Source organism: Eptatretus burgeri, chromosome 15 (genome assembly GCF_056783735.1).
Source record: "Eptatretus burgeri isolate ZD-2024b chromosome 15, Ebu_testis_v1, whole genome shotgun sequence".
Lineage (NCBI taxonomy): Eukaryota > Metazoa > Chordata > Myxini > Myxiniformes > Myxinidae > Eptatretus > Eptatretus burgeri.
In genome coordinates, this window is record NC_140975.1 from 7,011,921 (window position 1) to 7,035,294 (window position 23,374).

General features: G+C 42.6%; 1 protein-coding gene across 5 annotated transcripts in view; it reads right to left on the bottom strand.

Moving 5' to 3' along the window:
* MMS22L (MMS22 like, DNA repair protein) overlaps nt 1–23,374 on the bottom strand; it is a 384,598-nt gene that overhangs the window by 171,882 nt on the left and 189,342 nt on the right. For all 5 annotated transcript variants that reach the window (XM_085857867.1, XM_085857868.1, XM_085857866.1 and 2 more), the window contains exons 14-15: nt 16,591–16,823; nt 13,332–13,644 (exon numbers count right to left, since the gene is read on the bottom strand). In XM_085857867.1, coding sequence (XP_085713993.1) covers nt 13,332–13,644; nt 16,591–16,823 — 546 coding nt within the window. The remainder of the gene's footprint in view (nt 1–13,331; nt 13,645–16,590; nt 16,824–23,374) is intronic.

Here is a 23,374-nt window from a genome sequence, read left to right on the forward strand (position 1 = left end):
GTAACGTTTTTCCAGGATGGCATCCATACCACATGACCGATGACGTCTTAATCATGAATAAAAAAATTCTACAGGTAGAGGCACTCCTATGGTTAAATTTTGTGTCAATCGGACCAACGGTTGCCAAAAAAATGTATTTTTAAAATGTAGACGCACGCACGCACGCACGTAACCGAATACCTAACCCTGCTTTTCGCTTCGTGAGCGTAGGGTAATAATGACATTGTCTTGCATGTGATTTATGGAGAACCTCCAATATGACCCATAAATCAATATAAAGATGAAAAAATAGGGAAAATACCCCTGGACGCTCACCTGGTAGAATTATGATACTGATAAGGAGGTCAACATGGGACGGAATCAGCAAAATGTACCAATGAATCAATGTTACAGATTCGATTTTGTAAATTTTGTGAGCAAACTTTGGTATATCATTGGTGATGAAGGTTGTGGTCAAGTTCCATCAGAATTGTGTGTGTAGTTTCTGATAAGAAAGCAAATACCTATTTGGAGGGCAACCCCCCTGTAAATCCCCTAACCCCCGATATATATATATATATATATATATATATATATATATATATATATATATATATATATATATATATATATATATATATATATATATATATATATATATATATATATATATATATATATATATATATATATATTTTTTTTTTTTTTTTTTTTTTAATGCCATGAATAAACTTTGGTACATTCCGAGCGATGAAGGTTGTGGTCAAGTTTCATCAGAATTGTGTGTGTAGTTTCTGAGAAGAAAGCAAATACATATTTTGGGCGGCAATACCCTGCCACCACCCCCCAGTGGACCCCCTAAAACCCTGATACTTTTTTTTAATGCCGTGAACAAACTTTGTTGCATCACGGGTAATGAAAGTTGTGGTTAAGTTTCATCAAAATCGTGTGTGTAGTTTTAGAAAAGAAGTTGCAAGTGTTTACGGACAGACAGACGGAGGACGCGCAATCCCATAGGCTCCCCAGAACTACATTCCGGGTGAGCTAAAAATATTTTTAAGGCCTCCCGAGATACTTGTAGCCTTCTTAACATTCTGTACTCTCTAAAATAGGGGTTCCCAAACCCAGGGTCATGACCTGAACTTAAAAAAACAAAACATTAAAATCCTGGTTTTTGAAGGGGGTTTTCACGTCGAAAGCGTTTTCTCCGACAATTGTGATCGTGGGTGCCGGTCCCAAGAAGGCACCGGAACCATTTGGGTCATGAGGTGAATGTGATTTCAAATTTTGGGTTGTGCCAAAAAAAAGGTTGAGAACCACTGCTCTGAAAGAAACCAAAGCTTACACATTCATTGGAGATTTGCGAGGCTCGTAAGAAGCTAGAAACTCGTCGACTAGTGGCATTGGTGCAGTGCTGAAACGAGGAACGTGTGATACAAGCAAATACTACTCAAAAGCAGCATCAAGCGTAAGTTGTCAATGACAACTGTAAATAATCAAAATTTATTGGATGAATTAGGGTTTTCCAAAGAGCTCTACACTGCAAGCTGTTACACTGTCCCGATGAAGAGTACAGATAAGTATGCCGAGGCCAGGAACTTGCAATGGTTGCACAATTTTAATCAGTCCAGTCACATAAGGATAACTGGAAACAAAATGTGCACATGGAAGGAATCAGGGGTAGAGTTGGAGGGGTGAAGGGATTGGATGGTGAGAGTGTGCTTTGTTCATTGCAAACAGAAACGATCACTCAAGAGTGCAGCGACGCAAGGAAGGCATCAAATGTTTTACTGCAAGCGGACGAGGTAGCAGTCGAGTCGGGGAGTGGGGAAAGGGAAATCGGCAAGGAAGTTAAATTTTGGAAAAAGGAAGAATGAAAAGGTTTATGAAAAGGGACAAAAAGATCTGCAGCTTAAACACCGGTCATTTGGCAAAGCACAATGAAATGTCCTCACAAAACAGTTATGTACAAGCATCGCACTCTTCATCCATTCCGGCTCAATACCACCCTCCAACGGAATCGCCTGCACGTACCCCCCCTCCAAAAAAAACTTTTCTTCATGGAGCATTCCTCTCCAGTGCCGTGTGTGTGTGTGTGTGTGTGTGTGTGTGTGTGTGTGTGTGTGTGTGTGTGTGTGTGTGTGTGTGTGTGTGTGTGTGTGTGTGTGTGTGTGCGTGCGTCTCCCCAACACATTTATTGCTTCAAATAGCAACGTTTAGTGTGGTCAAAGCCGGTTAAGCGAGTAAAACCGAGACAAGGCAGACGCACATTTGGATAAACATTTCGGCAGCAAATTCGACATTGAGAAACCTGCAAACGCTCGTCCAGATAAACAAACTGCAAATGATCTAAAATCCCTTTGAAACGCAAACATCCAAAGGTTGCACCAAATCAAACAGGTCAATGTAGTCGAACATCGCACCCTTACGAATGGCCCATCAGAGGTCCACAACACCATCAGCACTTTACTCATGAAAGCTGTTGTTCTGAGTTTCAGCACAGCGTGTCGTTGAATAGAATGATTACATAGTAACATGTAGATTGGGGAGTAGTTTTGAAAAGAACTCTCGGGAGACATTCCAAGATCTTGTTTGATTTCCCCAAATCCATGTAAATGTCCCAAGTCTCTGCACATTCCGATCTGCAATCGCCATTTTATATTGAGATTTTGTTTCCTCATCGGAGCTAAGTGGCAGGGGTTTTCAGGTAAACGTATTGACTGAGAACGATTGAAAGGAAAATAAACCAATGTCATCTGCAGGGTGACCCGTATCTTGCCAAAAGGTGACCACGTGTGACTTCTTTAAGGTCACACTGAGGTGAACAGAGCTGCTATCCACCAGGAGCGACTCCTTGAGAAATATCTGCCTACGAGAGATTCCGATGAGAATCGTTCTACAGAGTAACCATGAAAAATATGCGTTTGCCTCAAAACGTCACGAAATGACGTCATAATGTCTCAAGCTTGACATATCTAGAAAGCACTCATCAAGGTGTTCAATTTGAGGTACTACAGGATATGGTTCCTAAAACTTGAAAATTTGACCTTGGGGTCAAATATGTTTGACCTCAGGTGCAACCCATGAAGGTCAAGGCCAATCGCCACCAAAAATTAATCAGCTGAGCGCCAGACCATGAACTATATTCCCATGAAGATTGAAGACTATCCGATCAAAATTACTCAAAAAAATAAGGGTTTCGTCGACTCCGCTGATTTGCGACAAAGTGACCTTGACCTTTGACCTTGACCTTCAAAATTTTGTGCACTGAAAGGGACCTCTATAGGCCTCTGATATGCGAAGTTACAAAAATTTCCAATGATAACTGTGCTCTGCAGAATTTTTTATACGTGATTACAGACAAACAAACAAACAAACAAGCAGTCATAGACTGGTACTTACGAAATCGTCAACTTGACCTCTGACGTTGTCTAATAAAAGCTGTCTCTTGAGAAGGTAGCGACACAAACCAGAAGTTTCTACGATGATTCTGTACCAAACCATCAAAAATCGAATGTTTTGGATGTTTGACCTCACTGTGACCTTGACCTTTGACCGATTTTGACCAAAATCTAATCAGCGCGAGCCACCACCCTCCTGAATCACGTGGTGTAATTTGACATTGGAAGCTTCTTCCGTTCTCGAGTTATCATTTTTTGGATGTTTGACCTCACTGTGACCTTGACCTTTGACCGATTTTGACCAAAATCTAATCAGCACTTGCCATCAGCCTCCTGAATCACGTGGTGCAATTTGACATTGGTAGCTTCTTCCGTTCTCGAGTTATCTGTACCAAACCATCAAAAATCGAATATTTGACCTCACCGTGACCTTGACCTTTGACCGATTTTGACCAAAATCTAATCAGCACTAGCCATCACCCTCCTGAATCACGTGGTGTAATTTGACATTGGTAGCTTCTTCCGTTCTCGAGTTATCGTGCCAACAAACAAACAAACAAACAAGCAATCATAGACTGGTACTTACGAAATCGTCAACTTGACCTCTGAACTTGTCTAATAAAAGCTGTCTCAAGAGAAGGTAGCGACACAAACCAGAAGTTTCTACGACGATTCTATGCCAAACCATCAAAAATCGAATGTTTTGTATGTTTGACCTCACTGTGACCTTGACCTTTGACCGATTTTGACCAAAATCTAATCAGCGCTAGCCATCACCCTCCTGAATCACGTGGTGTAATTTGACATTGGTAGCTTCTTCCATTCTCGAGTTATCATTTTTTGGATGTTTGACCTCACTGTGACCTTGACCTTTGACCGATTTTGACCAAAATCTAATCAGCACTAGCCATCACCCTCCTGAATCACGTGGTGTAATTTGACATTGGTAGCTTCTTCCGTTCTCGAGTTATCGTGCCTACAAACAAACAAACAAACAGAAACGGATGTCATCAATATACATACGAAATCTTTAGATTTCGTAAGTAACAAAAAAAACAAAACATACAAGCTGACTAACATATCTTGCAAAAACTTCGTTTTGGCAAGATAAAAATCATCAATAAAAAGGTCAATGTTGGGAAAATACAAGGATGGACAATATTAGCGAGATTCCAGGAAAACTGCAGAGAGGTAATGGGGGAGTGTTTTCTTTTTTTTAAATGTGAACAAGGCTCGTGGAAGAGCTGGAGCAGAATTGAAGAGAACAAAATGGAAAGGGGAAAATACCAACAGCAGAGTGGAAGTGAGAGTGAGACCAAGGGGAGGGAGAGAAGGACACATGGGGGTGAACAAGCTGCACACAAGCTGAATGAAATACAGCAAGAAGAAGAAGGTTGAGGTGGGGATGAAAAAGAAAAGGAAGAAACCAACAGACAACTAACAAAGGAAAAGAAGTGAGGGAGAGGGGGGTGGAAAAAATCAAAATAACCTGGAAAAATAGGAGAACTTGGGAATGGGGTCATTTGGGGTCGAAGAGATCACGAGTGTGGATGGGGGATTACCCGAGGTAGGGTGAACAGTTGTCTTGAAGCCCTGTAGGGAAGAATGAGACTGAACAGATTGAGGAAGCTAGTTGGTTGACCACGGGTGAGAGAAAAGAGGAACCAATGAGTGGGGGTGAGTAGAGAGCTTAGATTTTAGGACGTTTAACAAGAAGAGGGTTACTGGCAGACCGTGTGCACTCTGCAGAAACATTGGAGGGACGGAACCAAGATAGGGCAGAATGAGCAAGACCAAAAAGGACGTTGTTGAATACAGAGAAGCCATCAACCTGTCTGCAATGTAAAAGTAACAGGCCTAGACAGTCAGCTTCATTGTGGGAGATCTCAATGATTTTAAGGGCCTCAATTTTGACGGTATCAAGAAGGATGACGTATGAGGCCAGGCACCAACTGAAAGGGGATTGTAAGGAAGCGAGAGTTTGGGACAATAAAGGAAGATAGTCATTCGAAGTTGAACTTTGGAGGGGGGGGTGGGGGGTTGGTGGGAATGGGTGTTCACTCGAAGAACACATGTTCACCTAGTTTCTGATGTCTAGTGTCCAGAATGTGAATTGGAATGTTTAGGCATGAAGTAAAAATGTGAATAAAATTATAAAGTGTGCACGGTATTCAGAGAGGTTGATTAAGAAGAAGAATAACCAAAAATGTTACTCTGTGGCACACAGGGCAGCCAGCAAAAGTGGTTGAGATCTCATCAAGGTCAAAGTGTGAGCAGTGCATGGAGAGTTTCATTTTATTTGCTTGTTATTTATCCCTGCACTCTGCAGTGATCGGAGGTACGTGGAAGGGCCTGTGCATATAATCACATCTCAGACATTAACAACAAAGACATAAGAAGGCGACTGGTAAACAAACACAGCAAAACAGAATTTGAATCTGGGACCCCAGCATCACAAGCTAAGTGCTCACATGGGAACATCAAACAGGCCAACAACGTCAAAGGTAGAAAGCTGAGCACAAAAAGACAGATACTTTCATGTCAACCGCGCAGACAAACAGCAGAATACCTCATATGTCCACAAGATAGACTCAAGCTATCATTCAGGGTACAGAGCTTCCATCTATAATCGGCAAAAATAAATGCAGCAAATCCAGGGAGCTTCCGGGACGGAAGCCAAACCGGTATGTATTTTCCTGATCAAACAGAAACAGACACGAGTTGACTGTGAATGTGATAATGGATCCCACAATCAGGAGAACAGTGATGTCTTCACAAGTCAAACGTGTTTTGCTCAAACATAATTGGAGAGATAAATATCTCCTTCTCTTCTGATGTATCACAATCTTTACAGAGGGTCGATGCTACCGAAGCAACTTCCTGAGCAAGGGGTATATTACTGGGTGGTATGCCATTGCGTTCCCCTGAGTAATTTGGTGTTTGTTCATGGGGCCGGCGATAGTTTGGATATTCTTTTTCTATATTTTTTAAATACATTGTTGAGGCTCGCATGAAAGTTAACACAGAAGGCACAACAAGGGAAGCATGAGACAAGAGGGGTGGGAGAGGGAAGGAAGAAACTGTGTGGAACAGAAACTTGAGATCTGTGGAAGGGAGAAGGATGGACAAGACGGGGAAAACAAGATGGACATTACAGGGACTTTCAGGAAGGCAAGCAGGGAATTTGAAGGAGGTGGGTTTGGGGTGGATTAGCGGGGGTAGAAGAGATCTTGGTTTTGGATGGGGGAAGGCAAGAGGTGGTGGTGAACAGCTGTTTTGAAGGCCTGGATGGAAGAGTGGGATTGAAGAGAGTGTGGGAGTTTGTTCCGAAAGAGGGGAAAAAGAGGAATGAAAGAGTGAAGGTGAGCAGCGATTCTTGATTTTGGTAGTTTTACCAGAATGTGGTTACTGGCAGACCTTGAGCGTCCTGCGGAAATATGGGGGGGGAGGGGGGCATATCGCAGATAGAGCGGGGGGTGGGGTGGGGGTGGGGGTGAGGCCGGAGAGGAGACGGTAGAAGACAGAAAGACCACCGACCTGCCTGTAGTGAAAGAGTGAGAGACTCAAAGACTCAGCCATATCGTGGTAGATACCAATTATCCTAAAAGCCTTTGTTTCCACAGCGTGAAGCCAAGAAAGGTGAGAGGCGGGAGCACCAGCCCGGAGGAGAGAGCAGTACTCCATCAGGCTGTGGTTGAAAGCTTTGTACATGGTCAGGAGCTCAGGTGGGCCCAGGAAGAACTTTGCACAACAGAGGATGCCCAGTGGACAACTGGCTTTGGAGGCCAGGTTGGAAATGTGGCTTTCCCAGGAAAGATCATGGCAGATAGTGAGACCCAGAAGCTTGAATAAGAAGACTTCTTCAAGAGGATTGTTGAGACAGGAGATGGGGAGTGGGGGTGGGGGGGGTTCCAAGCAGTCCTTTCGGAAAGACATCGTGAGAGTGTGAGATTTGTCAGGGTTGATAGACATGTTTTATGTCAGCAGGTGGGATGCTCAAGGATCTTTAAAGATGAGTGAATAATGTCGGCAGACGGGGCATCGAGTTTAACGTCCATCCGAGGGAAGGCACACACGTTGATGAATCACCCTGCCTCTGAAACACTAGGATGTGGGTTTATAGCTGGGCCGAGATTTGAACACAGGCTAAACATCTTAGAGTGGAGTGTGTGTACCTCGAGGCCATCCTGCGTCCTCAGAGAGATAAATTATCGAGGCCTTTAGAAAATCATCGTGCAAGCTATACACATCAATGCCAATGGACATCGAAGCTCATGAAAATATTCCTGATCTCCACAAGTTATGTCTTGCCAAAATACGCCGCACACGAACGAACACACACTTAATGCCTTTGGTCTTTCACAAGAGTGGAGCAACAGCCCAAAGTTGTACCATTACACCACACAAGGAAGGAAACCACTCCGAGTTCAGATGACGGTACCTCACCCCTTCGCTCGCTTCCACCGCTTCCTGCCCTTCCCTCACTGAACACTCTTTCGCACATCGCTCCCACTCTCCCCTCACAACTCTTCTGCCTCACGCCCACCCTACCTCACCCCACCTTCCCCCAAGCAACCCAACACCAAGCTGAAGGCGGATAAGTGTGCATGCTCGCTAACAAGCTCCGAATTCCTGCCGAGAATACAAACCTGGAAAGCTCACTTTTTGGCGCAAAGCTGCAACCTCCACCCAGTCTTTCTTCCTTTCCTTCTACTTATGCCCTTAGCGATAAAGATGCGGATGACAATGAAATAGCAATTCCGATGCTTGTATGCAACTTACTACTGCCATTATGATAACATTCTGTTATCTGAAAACCATCGTCAGCCACTTAAACACAATCACAAAATCTTTGACCTTTGTGCCAAGTGTTTGTTGACCGCTGCTCCATCATAACCCATTCTCTTTCACCACAACTATCAACCCCCCCCCCACCCCAAAAACGTATATAATCCCTCATGCCTTTTAAGCACTCATCTTGAACCAGAACTGCTACAAAGTGCTGGGCACACAGGCTTTGCGGTGAGAGTTGAATCATTACGCAGCCTCCCAGGGAGAACCCCCATCCCGCATCCCCAGAGAGAGAATGGGACAAAGCAGGGGAAACACACCCGAGGTGAAATATTGTTAAGCGAAATAAACAGTGATGGAAGAAGAAAGGCGAGCTATTGGCAGCAGATCAACGAGCTGGTCTGTGCGAGCACAAATGGAAATCGCTGGATATTAGGGAGGTGGTGTGGCTAAGCACCCGGGATTTGAAGACGAATCATTTTCTGTGAACAAATGCTGGGACTAGTAAAACACAAATAGAGGGGAAAGAAATGTCCGATGATACACGAGGCAAACACAGGTTAGGTCAACCCACTAACTTTACTAACGGGCACAACGACCTAATACGGCAGCTCAATAATTTCATCAACTTCTTCTGTTAGATGAAAACGGTTATAAAAGCTTTCAAAGATTAAAAAAAGAAAAAAAAAAACCAACGTCCTTTAGATGCCGCTCCGAAGACCATGTGATGTCATCTTCGGTTGCCAAGATTGAAAATTGAGGTCATTTTGTAAGCTCAAGCCATCTCAATATTTTACATGTTGAAAGACCCTTAAGCAACAAACATTCAACAATCAAGGAACAAGTTTTCAGAGTGAAAGGCACTTTGGTTTCTCTCATTACTGACAATGGAGACATCAATGTCACGCTGCATCATAAATGTGGAGAGTCATTGGTATTCTATTCAATGACGGCTGACAAAAAAAATAAATAAAACATGTCGAATGTTCGATATCAAAATATAAGAATGCAGAATAACAGACTATTTGACATGTCATGCCTGTGCTTCATCAACACCAGGTACGTACCATCACCCATTCACAGGCAAGATTCACCACCCAAACCGCTAAGCCAATACCAGGCTTCACGGTAAAGTAAAAGTCACCATGTGCATAACATTAGTGAGGCCAACCATGTTACATGTATTACAAGTTCTCAAGTTGCGTCAAGCCGTGTCAGATTTCTGGTGACATCCATGATCAAATTTCTACAAACATCCCAATATTTGGGGAGATCAGCCCAGCCGTTATTACCTCCGCCACCGAAACCAAAATCAGATATGAGATGCTAAATACAATCTAAGAATGACATTTTGACTTCACCTCCTGTAGAACTGCGTTACCCTGGAGGTCAGAGAAGGGTGGGAGTGGGAGATGGGGGGGGGGGGACCCGGAGAGGTAAGTGCCAAGAGTGACAACAATTTGATGAACGGTGGCAAACTGTTCTGTGGCTGGAATGCCCCCGAGCAAAACGTGCAGCTCTGCTGGTGCCAAAACATAATTGTTGGTTAAGCAAGCAGCAGAAAAGCTGCACATCAAAGGAAGCTCTCCCAATTGGAGTACAATATGGAGGTTGCAAGTTCAAATAAAATAAATGGCACATAGAGATGAAGATACAGTTGGGAAACGATGGTTATTTAATATTGGCTGTTCACAATGCCTGCTTCCCCTTTCGCTGTTGGCAATCAATGAGAACTGTGATTGAGGTCAAGCATGCTGGAGGACTTTCGTCCAAACCGCTACAGTATCCACAACCAGGCATACTGAGATGAAAGATGCAGAGGTGGTGAAGAAGAAGATGAAGCACAATTAGCCTTTATAATCAACACACACAAACAGAATGTTTTAATTGACTTTACCTTCTCCAGTAATCCAAAGTAGACAATGACCATCCATGATAACTTTGAACTTGCTACTGTTTCCTACATCACACGAACAAAGCGATGCATTTCCCTCAAGTCTTCACGTGGAATCAACGTAAACGAAGTTTTGTGAAACTTACTCCCGGTTTGTGACCTGCAAGGATGACGCCTGATGAGTTCTGCAAAATTTATTATCGGTTCGGAACGAGGCGATAAGAAACTTCAGCCGGGTCACTTCCATGGTGAGGCTCCAGGAAGGAAAGGTTCTTAAAATAACGGAACTTTCGAAACTTGCACAGAGATGTTCGAAGACTGCACAAAATATGCCTTCATGTCATTAAAGACAAACATCACCATGCAAGTACAATGGTATGGTTTCTAAGAAATAAATAAATACATAAATAAATGAATGCAACACTGAAGAAGATGTCCTTCACAGGAAAATGGAAGAGAAACTAACAAACATAGGAGGTGGCCTTTTCGCCCATTAACACTTCACCGTAGCACTCTTACCTACTGTCGTGGGTAATGATAACTCCAAAAACAAAACATGAGCAGAAAAATTGGTCACAATACAATGGTCGACTTTGCAAAAGATACCACGGGATATGCCCAATCGGAAATGCCAAAGGGGCAGGTGGCCTTAGCTGTCCATTTAGAGCAGGTCTTCACAAAGATGTAGGGCCGCCTGCTAGCGCTGCAACAAAACTGCATTTTTAATTGAATCCGACTGCTGGGGTTGAACCCAGACTGCAAAGATCCATGGGGGACATGTTACAGAACGAGATATCATCACTACCCCAAATAAATAAACAGTAACGATTGTCGTGAGCATCAAATAGAGCACGAATTGCCGACTACAACTCGAATCGTTTAACTACTTGTGCCAACTCGTGCTTTTAATTACTTCTGCATATGTTCAACCGCTTTTCAATTACTTTTGCATTCCCTTTTGATCACACGTGGTGATCTATGCATTCCCTTTTGATCACACGTAGTGATCTATGCATTACCTTTTGATCACAGGTGCATTTCTCCACAAGAAGTTTCTACATAACCATTAATGCCACCTCCATCACAATGGACATTACTGACCCCAATGAAGCCATCAGGGCCATCAACTGAACTTCTGCAAAAAGCTCACACTGCACCACAACTCAGCATTGTGAGCTGAACAATGTTTGGTGAAAGTGAAAAGCAATGTGAGCGGCAAGTGATGACTTGTAGAATGGCCTAATATGTTGATGCTGAATGAAGATGGAAAGTAAGGTCTGCCAAAAAAGCCAACATTGTAACATCTTTCAGAAACTTGCAAAATAAAACCACAAATGTAAACACCAGAGAGAACCTGTGCGTACGCGTACACGTACGTGTAAGTGTACGTGTGTGTGTTTCTGTGTGCAGGCGCGCGTTTCTGTGTGCATGCATTTGAGGTCTGCCACACATCAATATTACTCAATATTGCTACGTTCGGTCTGCCAGGAAGGCTGAGATAATGAACTCGACTGAGTTGTTACCTCCGCCACCGAAGGTGAAGGAGGTTATGCTTTCACCACTTTCTGTCTGCTTCTTTGTTTGTTTGTTTGTTTGTTTGTTTGTCTGTTTGTGTAGAGGATGTCTCAAAAGGTTGTGGATGGATCCAGATAAAATTTTGTGGACAGATTTGGTGTGTGACAAGTACAAACTGATTACATTTTGGTGAAGATCCGAATCTGGATTTGACTACTAGAATTTTAAAAGTGATTCTTCACCATTGAAAGGTAGGGCTAAAAATGATAAATAGCAGGATATCTCAAAAAGTTGTGGACGGATTCAGACTAAACTTGGTGGACATGTTAGGTGTGTGGCAAGGACGAATTGATTCGATTTTGGTGAAAATCTGAATTCGGATCAAGATAGGAGAATCATTTAATTACCTTCGCATTCAGCGAAAGGTTATGTTTTGGTCGGCGTGTATTTATTTATTTATTTGGAATCTTGTGATTCGTATAACTCAAAAAGTATTAAACCAAATTGCATGAAATTTGGTGGGATGATTGGTTATTCGCCAGGAAGCATTCGATTAGATTTTGGGATCGTTCGGGTCAAAGGTCAAGGTCACGAAAAGGTCAAAATCGTCTTTTTACGATAACACGGTCAATTTTTATTCAATTTGCATGCAACCAACGCCAAAATGTTCAGAATTCAACGCCTCATCTTGTGATATGCAATATGACACAATGACACCCATACTCTTGTTACCGGTTAGGGGTCAAAGGTCAGGGGGGTCACGACCTTGACAAATATGCGTTTTTTGTCATAACGCGGTCAATTCTTGTCCGCTTTACATGAACCCAGCACATAAAATGTTCAGAATTTAATGCCCAATCTTGTGACACAATGACGTCATAACACATGTCACCGGTTGGGGTAAAATGTCGGGGGAGGGTCACGCCCTTGAAAAATATGCGGTTTTCGGCATAGCTCAGTCAATTCTTATTCGATTTGTATGAAACCAGCATCAAACGAGATTACCTTCTCTTGTTGAAACGTTGTATTCACCGAGCTTGCGAGTGAAGACTCGCCAAAACGACGTGAGTTGATTGTTGTTTAGTCCGTAGCCACCAAAAGTCGGGGGGGGGGGGGTCATGACATTATAGATATGTGGTTTGTGTCATAAGACCATTCATATGAAACCAGTTCCCCACACTCACACCAAGAACAAAAAAAGTAGTGGCGGCGAAGGTATGCGCTCTATGAGTGCCCGTTCTAGTTTTTAAAGTGATTCTTCACCATTGAAAGATAGGGCCAGAAACGATATATAGCATGATATCTTAAAATTGTTTTGGGCCCGATATGTTCTCGTGGCTCAGGCATTGCGTGACGGAGGTAATGCGTTCCACCGAGTGTCCTTCTAGTTGATTGTTTGATTTTTTTTGTCCTTCCTTTCTGTTTCAGCTGTCATCCCAGTGCTTTGTGGGCAGGGTGTTGCGAAAATGGGTACACTGTTCTTCAGAGGAATGTTGTGGTGAATGTGCCATTTGCTATCACTCATTGATGGATGGTAAAGATCCCATGTCGCCTTTCAAAAATGGTGGACAATTGTGTGCCCATACCATGGCCAAACTACAAATTGCTACCCAAACAAAAAAGCACCCCGTTATGGTTTGTCAAACTGTCCAAGGTTGCTTTTGAGCTAGGGAAAACATTCACAAAGGCATGCTGCTGCACTCCCGAAGGATGATGGGCCTCATACTTGCAACATCCACAACATGGTTTACCTTAGATGGGAAAGCACACCAGTGAGAAAGGAGAAACAAGTGTCCAGCTCAGCTGGCTTGCAAGCAGGAAGCAGCAGAGCCAAGCCATCCCCCAGTAAGACCTCCAGGCCAACAAACACTCCAGTGTCTATCAACTCCTGCGTCCACTCCAGATATTTGGAAAGTAAAGGCCAGAGCATGGCCCGTCGCTGTCGTGGTGTTGTGCACATAAGAAACTCCTGACAAATTGAAAGGAAGTCCACAGAGAGGGTCCTGCATGCTTGGATCGGACAAAGGCCATGCTGGGCACGTAATGAGGCTGCGGCGAACAGGCCTGGTTAGAAGAGTGGAAAAAGAAGAAGGCAAGGAGGATAAATTTAGAGGAATGGAAAATGAAAAGGTTTATCTGTAGCTGCAGCTTAAACACATCAATTGGCAAGGCAAAATGAAACGTCCTCACAAAAAGGTTACACATGGCAGGTCTGACACTGGTGCAAGAATGATAATGAAATAAACAAGCAAAAATAAAATCCAACTTAAAAATAAAAAAACACAACACGATTGAAAAAAGAAAATCGAGCCAAACCGAGTAATAGTTGAACCTGGAAGTTGGAGAACCAAAGAACGAGGTTGTGGACCACAGACGACAAACAGCAATCTGGTTAGCCTCAAGATAATATGGGAGTCACGGGTGCAAATTAACGGCCGCCCGGTTGCCAATGGCACCTAACTTTTGTGCTGGGCGGGTACACAATACTGCCTTACCTGCCCAGTTGGAGAATCACCGGTGATTCCTGTAATTTTGTACGAGCTTCTCTACTAGTTTTCTCAACTAGAACTACTGTTTTTGTCCGCAGAAATCCATAGAAATCACCGGTAATTCTGCGGCGGCCATTTTGTCTGTTTTCATCCTGTTCCAAATCACGCGCGATTAGGTGAGAGTTGACGGTTTGGACGCATTTTCTCATGCCTAGGTTGGTTAAATGAGTGAATTTGGGTGAATGAGTGAGTTTCATGGGTGAGGTTAGGTGAATGAGTGAGTTTGATGAGGCTTTTGGGTTAATGAGTGAGTTAGATGAGTGAGGTTAGATGAATAAGTGAGTTTCACACGTACAAGGACCTCTTCATCGGAGTCATTCCAAACACGGTCAAATCAGATCGAATTACCATATACAGTGCAGTGCACATAAAACCAACACTCCATGAGAGGCAGTCTCATTTTCAGAAGATTATGGAGATTATACAGCGTTAACGAAGAGATAGATCAAATAATCTCCTGCACACAAGTTTCCTTCATTTCCGACGTGAAGCTGCAGACGTTGCACTCTTATTTACCTTCGAGTTGTCCAATCAGAGTTCGATTCTGACCGCACCATGAACTGTTGGAGTACCGCTTCGCAGGCAGCGAGTTTCATCGCAGTGCTCCATCCCCTTGGAGAGCAGTTAATCTGACCGTCTTGTCTGCTAGCATGAATCGAGAAATGTTACATATCCCATGGTTGTCTTTCACAAAGTGGAAGCGAGTTATTGCCGGCATCCTGAACAAATTACCACCCAAATCGCCTTCAGTCGAACTCCAGGCCTAGCCAGCCAGTTCGTGAAAGAGTTGGGCCCCCGCTCCCTCGAACTCTTTGTCTTCACGTCAGTGAAGCGACTTTGATGGGTGAGGTTAGGTGGATGAGTGAGTTTATATGTGATGTTGGGTGGACGAGTAGTACCCCCCCCCCCCCATCGTCCATCAGCCACAACCATCCCATCACCCACAAAAATGCCCCCCCCAGCACTACTCACAACCCCCGCCCCCCATCACCCACACAAAAAAGGTCCCCCCATCACCCACAACCTCCTCCTCCCTGCATCATCCCCCCACCCCAACCCCACTCATCAAACTCACTCATCCATCCATCCAACTCACTCATCCAACCAACCTCACTCATCAAACTCACTCATGTGAGTATATTAAAAGTGTTTGATATCAAATTTGTGACTTTTGTCTTTATTTTATCGGGCCGGTAGAAATTCTGCCAGGCCGGTAACTTTTTCTAGTCACCGGCCCTCCTGGCCGGTGGATAAAAATGTAAATTTGCACCCCTGGGAGTCAAATACAAGTCCAGTGAACAACGTTACTTTGTCAATTGTCTCTCTCGTGCTTGAAGCCTATTGTTTTTGAGGTCAAAAGGTCAACATAGGCCAAAGGTCAACAACTTAGATGAGATTTCTAAATTCCTCAATTTTCATCCGATTGACTTGAAATTTGAAGAGGATTTATATTTCATGTCACTGAATTCAAACAGCCAATTATTTTTGAGGTCAACATGGATGAAAATATCAACATAGGCCAACGGCCAACAACTAAGGTGGTACTTCTAAAATCCTCAATTTTCATCCGATTTACTAGAAATTTGAAGGGAAGTTATATTTCAGGTCACTGAATTAAACCAACCAATTATTTTTGAGGTCAACCAAATAGACCAAAAGGTTCATATAGGCCGCAATTTCTAAAACTGTCAATTTTCATCCAAATTCACTTGAAATTTGAAGAGGAGTTGCATTCCTAAGTATATGTAGGATGCTTCGTTTTCTTGTCCTGCATTGTTGTGCTTTCATTGATTGAGATGTTGTCTGTTCTTTTTGTTTTTCTTGGCACATTTTTCAAGACCAAACTCCATTTGGATATCCTCCGAGTACTGCTTTCCTAGCTTAAGTTGATCTGCCAATTATCATTTGGGGTGAAGAATTCTAAATCATCCATGTGCTGTATATGTGTGTTACCTTTCTTGTTTCTTTCGTCATTTTTATGTTTCATATCAGATTGTATCAGTGTCCTTGTTCATTGATGAGGTTACTCAGTGGGTACAGAGCCAGACAAAACAGGAAGGGGAAAAGGCTGTCACCTTGTAAGATAAAATGTCGTATCTTTACTGCTGGAATTTCAATCCTTCCTTCCACGTAAGGTAATATCAGGGTCGTGTTCCAGAGCGTCATTGCTTTCTCAATCAGTGTGAATATCCAGGGGACAATTTTGTATTCTGTCTGTCTTTGTTTGTCTGTTTGTTACTTTACTTACAAAATCGAAGAATTTTCAAGTATATTGGTCAGTCGATTTTGTTATTCTGTCTGTCACCTACAGGTCACAATTCTAAACCGATCTTCCCGAAACTTCACCAAGTTGTAGAGGTAGTCTCAACTGAGAAGCCTATTGATTTTGACGTCAAAGGTTTCAGGTCACTGAATTTCAGGTCACAATGAAACACGACAAAAGAGGATCTGTGTGGCTCACCTCGCCAAATATTCATCCGCTGTCCGACTGAGAGGGACGATGGTTTGAGGCATTCGAGGAGCTCAATAAGGCGGCAAGTCACCTCTTCAAACTCATCTGGCCTCTTTTCTGGTTCTTCAGCACATCCCCCAGGGGAAATGGCCGTCGCAACAACCAGGAAGATGAAGAAGAAGTTGTGAAGACCATTGTCAGTGAGTTCAGACAAGCGGCGTTGGTGGAACTTGGTATAAAACCTTCCAGGAACAATAATTAAAAAAAACAACAGGTCAGCTTCTGACTTTGTGTTGAGTAATTACCTTTGATTATAATGCACAGAAAATTATGCCACTCAGTCCTTTTCACATGCAAATAATAGGAGGTTCCCCATGATGAAACAACACCGATCAATCAAATTTATTTGTGATGCATTTTCTATTTGTACTTCCTGCTTCAACCTTAACGCATCCTCCTGCGGACCGTCAGACATTTTTGGAGAGAGTAATGGCGAGCAGCTTTTTCGAGAAGCTTCTCATCCCCTAAGATTTGATGCAAATTGTTCTAAACGAATCATATTTAGGTAATGATTGCAGCGACATGAAGATCTACTTAAGGGCAATGCCGAAAGGAAGGCATATAATCTGATTGCCATGTTTAAATCTTCCGAGAGATGGATTATGGTTGAAGCTTTAAACGGTCATCCAGAGGAAAAGACATTCTTATTTCCAGACCAGTTAGAATTCACCTGGTTTGACTTTGCCATCGGAGCACTTCACACATGATACTGGGATCCCAGGTTCAAAGCACGTGTACAATGTTGATTTGTCTGTCATTGTAATTCATATTAAGTACATTGATGTGTGTCTATTTGTGTCCTTCAATTAGATCACAGAAGAATAACAAATGTTATAAAATTGCGCAAGTTAAACAATTTTTTGAAAGAAATGTCAGAGATCAAAGAAGAAAATCTTGGCATCATTTATGGTACAGCCTTCCTCATGTTCAACTTTAAAAAGTTTTGAAAGGCAAACTTAACTTTTGGTAACTTATTGCCATAATATAACTCATCAACATTTGACCAAGCACAGAGCTTAAGCATAAACTTAAATTCACTTCAGTTTGCAATTTTACAATGAAGCAAAGAAGGCATGATCACAAAGAAAATGCTCAAAATTTTCCCACAAGGCAAACCACAGCAAGCTGAAATAAATTTATATTTTTTCAACAATCAGGGTGATCACAATGAAAATTTTCTGCACTCGAGGAAACTGATTTCTTCTAAAAGTTGTGCTCCTTCAAAATGTTGGGCCAAGCTACAAAAAAAACAAAACAAAAAAAACAAGCAGTCATAGACTGGTACTTACGAAATCGTCAACTTGACCTCTGACCTTGTCTAATAAAAGCTATCTCTCGAGAAGGTAGCGACGCAAACCAGAAGTTTCTACGATGATTCTGTACCAAACCATCAAAAATCGAATGTTTTGGATGTTTGACCTCACCGTGACCTTGACAAGTGACCGATTTTGACCAAAATCTAATCAGCGCTAGCCACCACCCTCCTGAATCAGGTGGTGTAATTTGACATTGGTAGCTTCTTCCGTTCGCGAGTTATCATTTTTTGGATGTTTGACCTCACTGTGACATTGACCTTTGACCGATTTCGACCAAAATGTAATCAACACGAGCCATCAGCCTCCTGAATCACGTGGTGTAATTTGACATTGGTAGCTTCTTCCGTTCTCGAGTTATCGTGCCGACAAACAAACAAACAAACATACAAATAAGCAGTCATAGACTGGTACTTACGAAATCGTCAACTTGACCTCTGACCTTGTCTAATAAAAGCTGTCTCGAGAGAAGGTCGCGACGTAAACCAGAAGTTTCTACGATGATTCTGTACCAAACCATCAACAATCGAATGTTTTGGATGTTTGACCTCACTGTGACCTTGACCTTTGACCGATTTTGACAAAAATCGAATCAGCGCGAGCCACCACCCTCCTGAATCACGTGGTGTAATTTGACATTGGAAGCTTCTTCCGTTCTCGAGTTATCATTTTTTGGATGTTTGACCTCACTGTGACCTTGGCCTTTGACCGATTTTGACCAAAATCTAATCGGCACTCTCCACCACCCTCCTGAATCACGTGGTGTAATTTGACATTGGTAGCTTCTTCTGTTCTCGAGTTATCTGTACCAAACCATCAAAAATCGAATATTTGACCTCACAGTGACCTTGACCTTTGACCGATTTTGACCAAAATCTAATCAGCACAAGCCATCATCCTCCTGAATCACGTGGTGTAATTTGACATTGGTAGCTTCTTCCGTTCTCGAGTTATCGTGCCTACAAACAAACAAACAAACAGAAACGGAAGGCATCAATATACTTACGAAATCTTTAGATTTCGTCAGTAACAAGCAGTCATAGACTGGTACTTACGAAATCGTCAACTTGACCTCTGACCTTGTCTAATAAAAGCTGTCTCTTGAGAAGGTAGCGACACAAACCAGAAGTTTCTACGATGATTCTGTAGCAAACCATCAAAAATCGAATGTTTTGGAAGTTTGACCTCACTGTGACCGATTTTGACCAAAATCTAATCAGCACTAGCCATCACCCTCCTGAATCACGTGATGTAATTTGACATTGGTACCTTCTTCCGTTCTCGAGTTATCATTTTTTGGATGTTTGACCTCACTGTGACCTTGACCTTTGACCGATTTTGACCAAAATCTAAACAGCACTCGCCATCACCCTCCTGAATCACGTGGTGTAATTTGACATTGGTAGGTTCTTCTGTTCTCGAGTTATCGTGCCTACAAACAAACAAACAAACAAGCAGTCATAGACTGGTACTGACGAAATCGTCAACTTGACCTCTGACCTTGTCTAATAAAAGCTGTCTCGAGAGAAGGTAGCGACGCAAACCAGAAGTTTATTTGATGATTCTGTACCAAACCATTAAAAATCGAATGTTTTGGATGTTTGACCTCACTGTGACCTTGACTTTTGACCGATTTTGACAAAAATCGAATCAGCGCGAGCCACCACCCTCCTGAATCACGTGGTGTAATTTGACATTGGAAGCTTCTTCCGTTCTCGAGTTATCATTTTTTGGATGTTTGACCTCACTGTGACCTTGGCCTTTGACCGATTTTGACCAAAATCTAATCGGCACTCTCCACCACCCTCCTGAATCACGTGGTGTAATTTGACATTGGTAGCTTCTTCTGTTCTCGAGTTATCTGTACCAAACCATCAAAAATCGAATATTTGACCTCACAGTGACCTTGACCTTTGACCGATTTTGACCAAAATCTAATCAGCACAAGCCATCATCCTCCTGAATCACGTGGTGTAATTTGACATTGGTAGCTTCTTCCGTTCTCGAGTTATCGTGCCTACAAACAAACAAACAAACAGAAACGGAAGGCATCAATATACTTACGAAATCTTTAGATTTCGTCAGTAACAAGCAGTCATAGACTGGTACTTACGAAATCGTCAACTTGACCTCTGACCTTGTCTAATAAAAGCTGTCTCTTGAGAAGGTAGCGACACAAACCAGAAGTTTCTACGATGATTCTGTAGCAAACCATCAAAAATCGAATGTTTTGGAAGTTTGACCTCACTGTGACCGATTTTGACCAAAATCTAATCAGCACTAGCCATCACCCTCCTGAATCACGTGATGTAATTTGACATTGGTAGCTTCTTCCGTTCTCGAGTTATCATTTTTTGGATGTTTGACCTCACTGTGACCTTGACCTTTGACCGATTTTGACCAAAATCTAAACAGCACTCGCCATCACCCTCCTGAATCACGTGGTGTAATTTGACATTGGTAGGTTCTTCTGTTCTCGAGTTATCGTGCCTACAAACAAACAAACAAACAAGCAGTCATAGACTGGTACTGACGAAATCGTCAACTTGACCTCTGACCTTGTCTAATAAAAGCTGTCTCGAGAGAAGGTAGCGACGCAAACCAGAAGTTTATTTGATGATTCTGTACCAAACCATTAAAAATCGAATGTTTTGGATGTTTGACCTCACTGTGACCTTGACTTTTGACCGATTTTGACCAAAATCTAATCAGCGCTAGCCATCACCCTCCTGAATCACGTGGTGTAATTTGACATGGGTAGCTTCTTCCGTTCTTGAGTTATCATTTTTTGGATGTTTGACCTCACTGTGACCTTGACCTTTGACCGATTTTGACCAAAATATAATCAGCACGAGCCATCACCGTCCTGAATCACGTGGTGTAATTTGACATTGGTAGCTTCTTCCGTTCTCGAGTTATCGAGCCGACAAACAAACAAACAAACAAACAGAAACGGAAGTCATCAATATACTGACGAAATCTTTAGATTTTGTAAGTAACAAACAAACAAACAGAAACGGAAGGCATCAATATACTTACGAAATCTTTTGATTTCGTCAGTAACAAACGGAAGTCATCAATATACTTACGAAATCTTTAGATTTCGTAAGTAACAAGCAGTCATCGACTGGTACTTACGAAATCGTCAACTTGACCTCTGACCTTGTCTAATAAAAGCTGTCTCTTGAGAAGGTTGTGACGCAAACCAGAAGTTTCTTCAATGATTCTGTACAAAACCATCAAAAATCGAATGTTTGACCTCACTGTGACCTTGACCTTTGACCGATTTTGACCAAAATCTAATCAGCGCTCGCCATCACCCTCCTGAATCACGTGGTGTAATTTGACATTGGTAGCTTCTTCCGTTCTCGAGTTATCATGCCTACAAACAAACAAACACACAAACACACAAACAGAGGACGGAAGTCATCAATATACTTACGAAATCTAAAGATTTCGTAAGTAAAAAACACTTTGCAAATAATGACAATTACAATGCAACACGACATTAATACTGTACAATTACACTAATCTATCTATAATTCCAGCAGTGTGTATGTGTCTGCGTCTGTGTCTGTGTCTGTGTCTGTGACCGCTGCTTCTCAACAACCACTGGTCCGATCTAATTGAAACTTGCCAGGTATATTGCTGGGGACCTGAGTATGTGCCTTTTCAAGGTTTAATATTAATCAGACAAGTGCTTCCCAAGTTATGGCCATTTATTTACCAACCAATGACAGGACACGTTGCTGCATAGGCATGGCCGATGGGGAAGAGATCCTCAGCGGTGTTGCCCATTATGGGTTAAAACGTACGGACTTCCGGATCGTGATGACTTACTGTATTCTAATAATTTCTCGATTTCTTATGCGCATTTATAGATAAACACAATGCCCCAATCCAGTCGTCGTTTACGAGAGGGAAGGAATGGCATGTGTGGTTGTTGAGGGAGGTAAACTTGATTTTAATTTGGATTTTAATTAACTCTGTGTGTGGAAGTATCACAGCAGTTGTTACTTCAATGCAAGCGATAATTCGTGGAATGCATGTGAACATTCCATACGGGCACGCACTACTTCTGGATAGTGATGACTTACTGTATTCTAATAATTTCTCGATTTCTTATGCGCATTCACAGATAAACACAATGCCCCAATCCAGTCGTCGTTTACGAGAGCGAAGGAGCGGCCTGTGTGTTTGTTTGAAAGTTTTTTTTTTTTTTTGGGGGGGGGGGGGGGTTTGCACGTCCGGGCACATACTAGTTGTATTAATAGGAGTACCCAGCGTTGGAAAGTTAGTTGAGCTTTTCCCGGCAGTGGTTTCAGTAAGTGTTGGACATTGAAAAGTATCAAGTTAATCATCTTATGGTGGTTACCTTATTTTCTTTGCTGCCCGTCACACATCACCTGACTTCTCCATATTCATCTTCAGCCGATGCTTCCAAAATGCCACCTTCCACCCACCCCCCCCCCCCCCAGTATTTCCTGCATCTCCCACCAACTCTCCACCACAACTGCGAGATTGTCCACATACAACATCCTCCCCAGAATACACCTCATGTTTACCTTCCTGCTTACCAGCTCCCTCACCATGATAAACGTGAGTGGGATGAGAGCGCTTCCCTGTTGTTGCAAATGTTGTAAGACATACAATATATAATTTGGTGTGTGTGTGTGTGTGTGTGTGTGTGTGTGTGTGTGTGTGTGTGTGTGTGTGTGTGTGTGTGTGTGTGTGTGTGTGTGTGTGCCTTGAATGCACTCCTGACGTGCTGGAGGGAATAAGTTGAAATTTGGTGGTTGGAGTTGGGGTGAGAGCTTGGGCAGGTTTTAGGCATAAAAATAATTCATAGTCATGGAGGTTCGGTTGGGGGGATGGGGGTGGAAGGCCAAGAAAATTCTCTAAGTGAATATGCATCATGCAGGGCTGCACCTGGTGGGGAAAGAATATTGCAAATCCCAGCTCATTCTAAAATACACTTATTCTGTGTTATAGTGGACACTACAATGAAAACTATCATTAATCATAGATGTGTGGCGAATGCGTAGAAACATACATGTCTGTTTGTTTATGGGACGTAATGCATTGAAACTTCATGGTTGTACTTCAAGGCCCTATCACACCTTGACCAATTATCCAGTGTATGCCTGACGTATGCAAAATTTGGCTAAAATGTTGGCACACGTCGAATACGTTATGGGTAAGTTTGTATACGTTTTTTTTTTGTTGTTTTTTTTTTTTGTATACCTTGGTCGAGGCTCGTATGAGAGCAAACACACAACTCACAGCAAGGAGGCATGAGACAAGAGGGGCGGGAGTGGAAGGGACAAAACAGTGGGGAACAGACACATTAGGTGAACTGTGGAAGGGAGAGGGATGGGGATGGGACGGGGAACATGGCGAAGAGAAGATGGACATTTCAG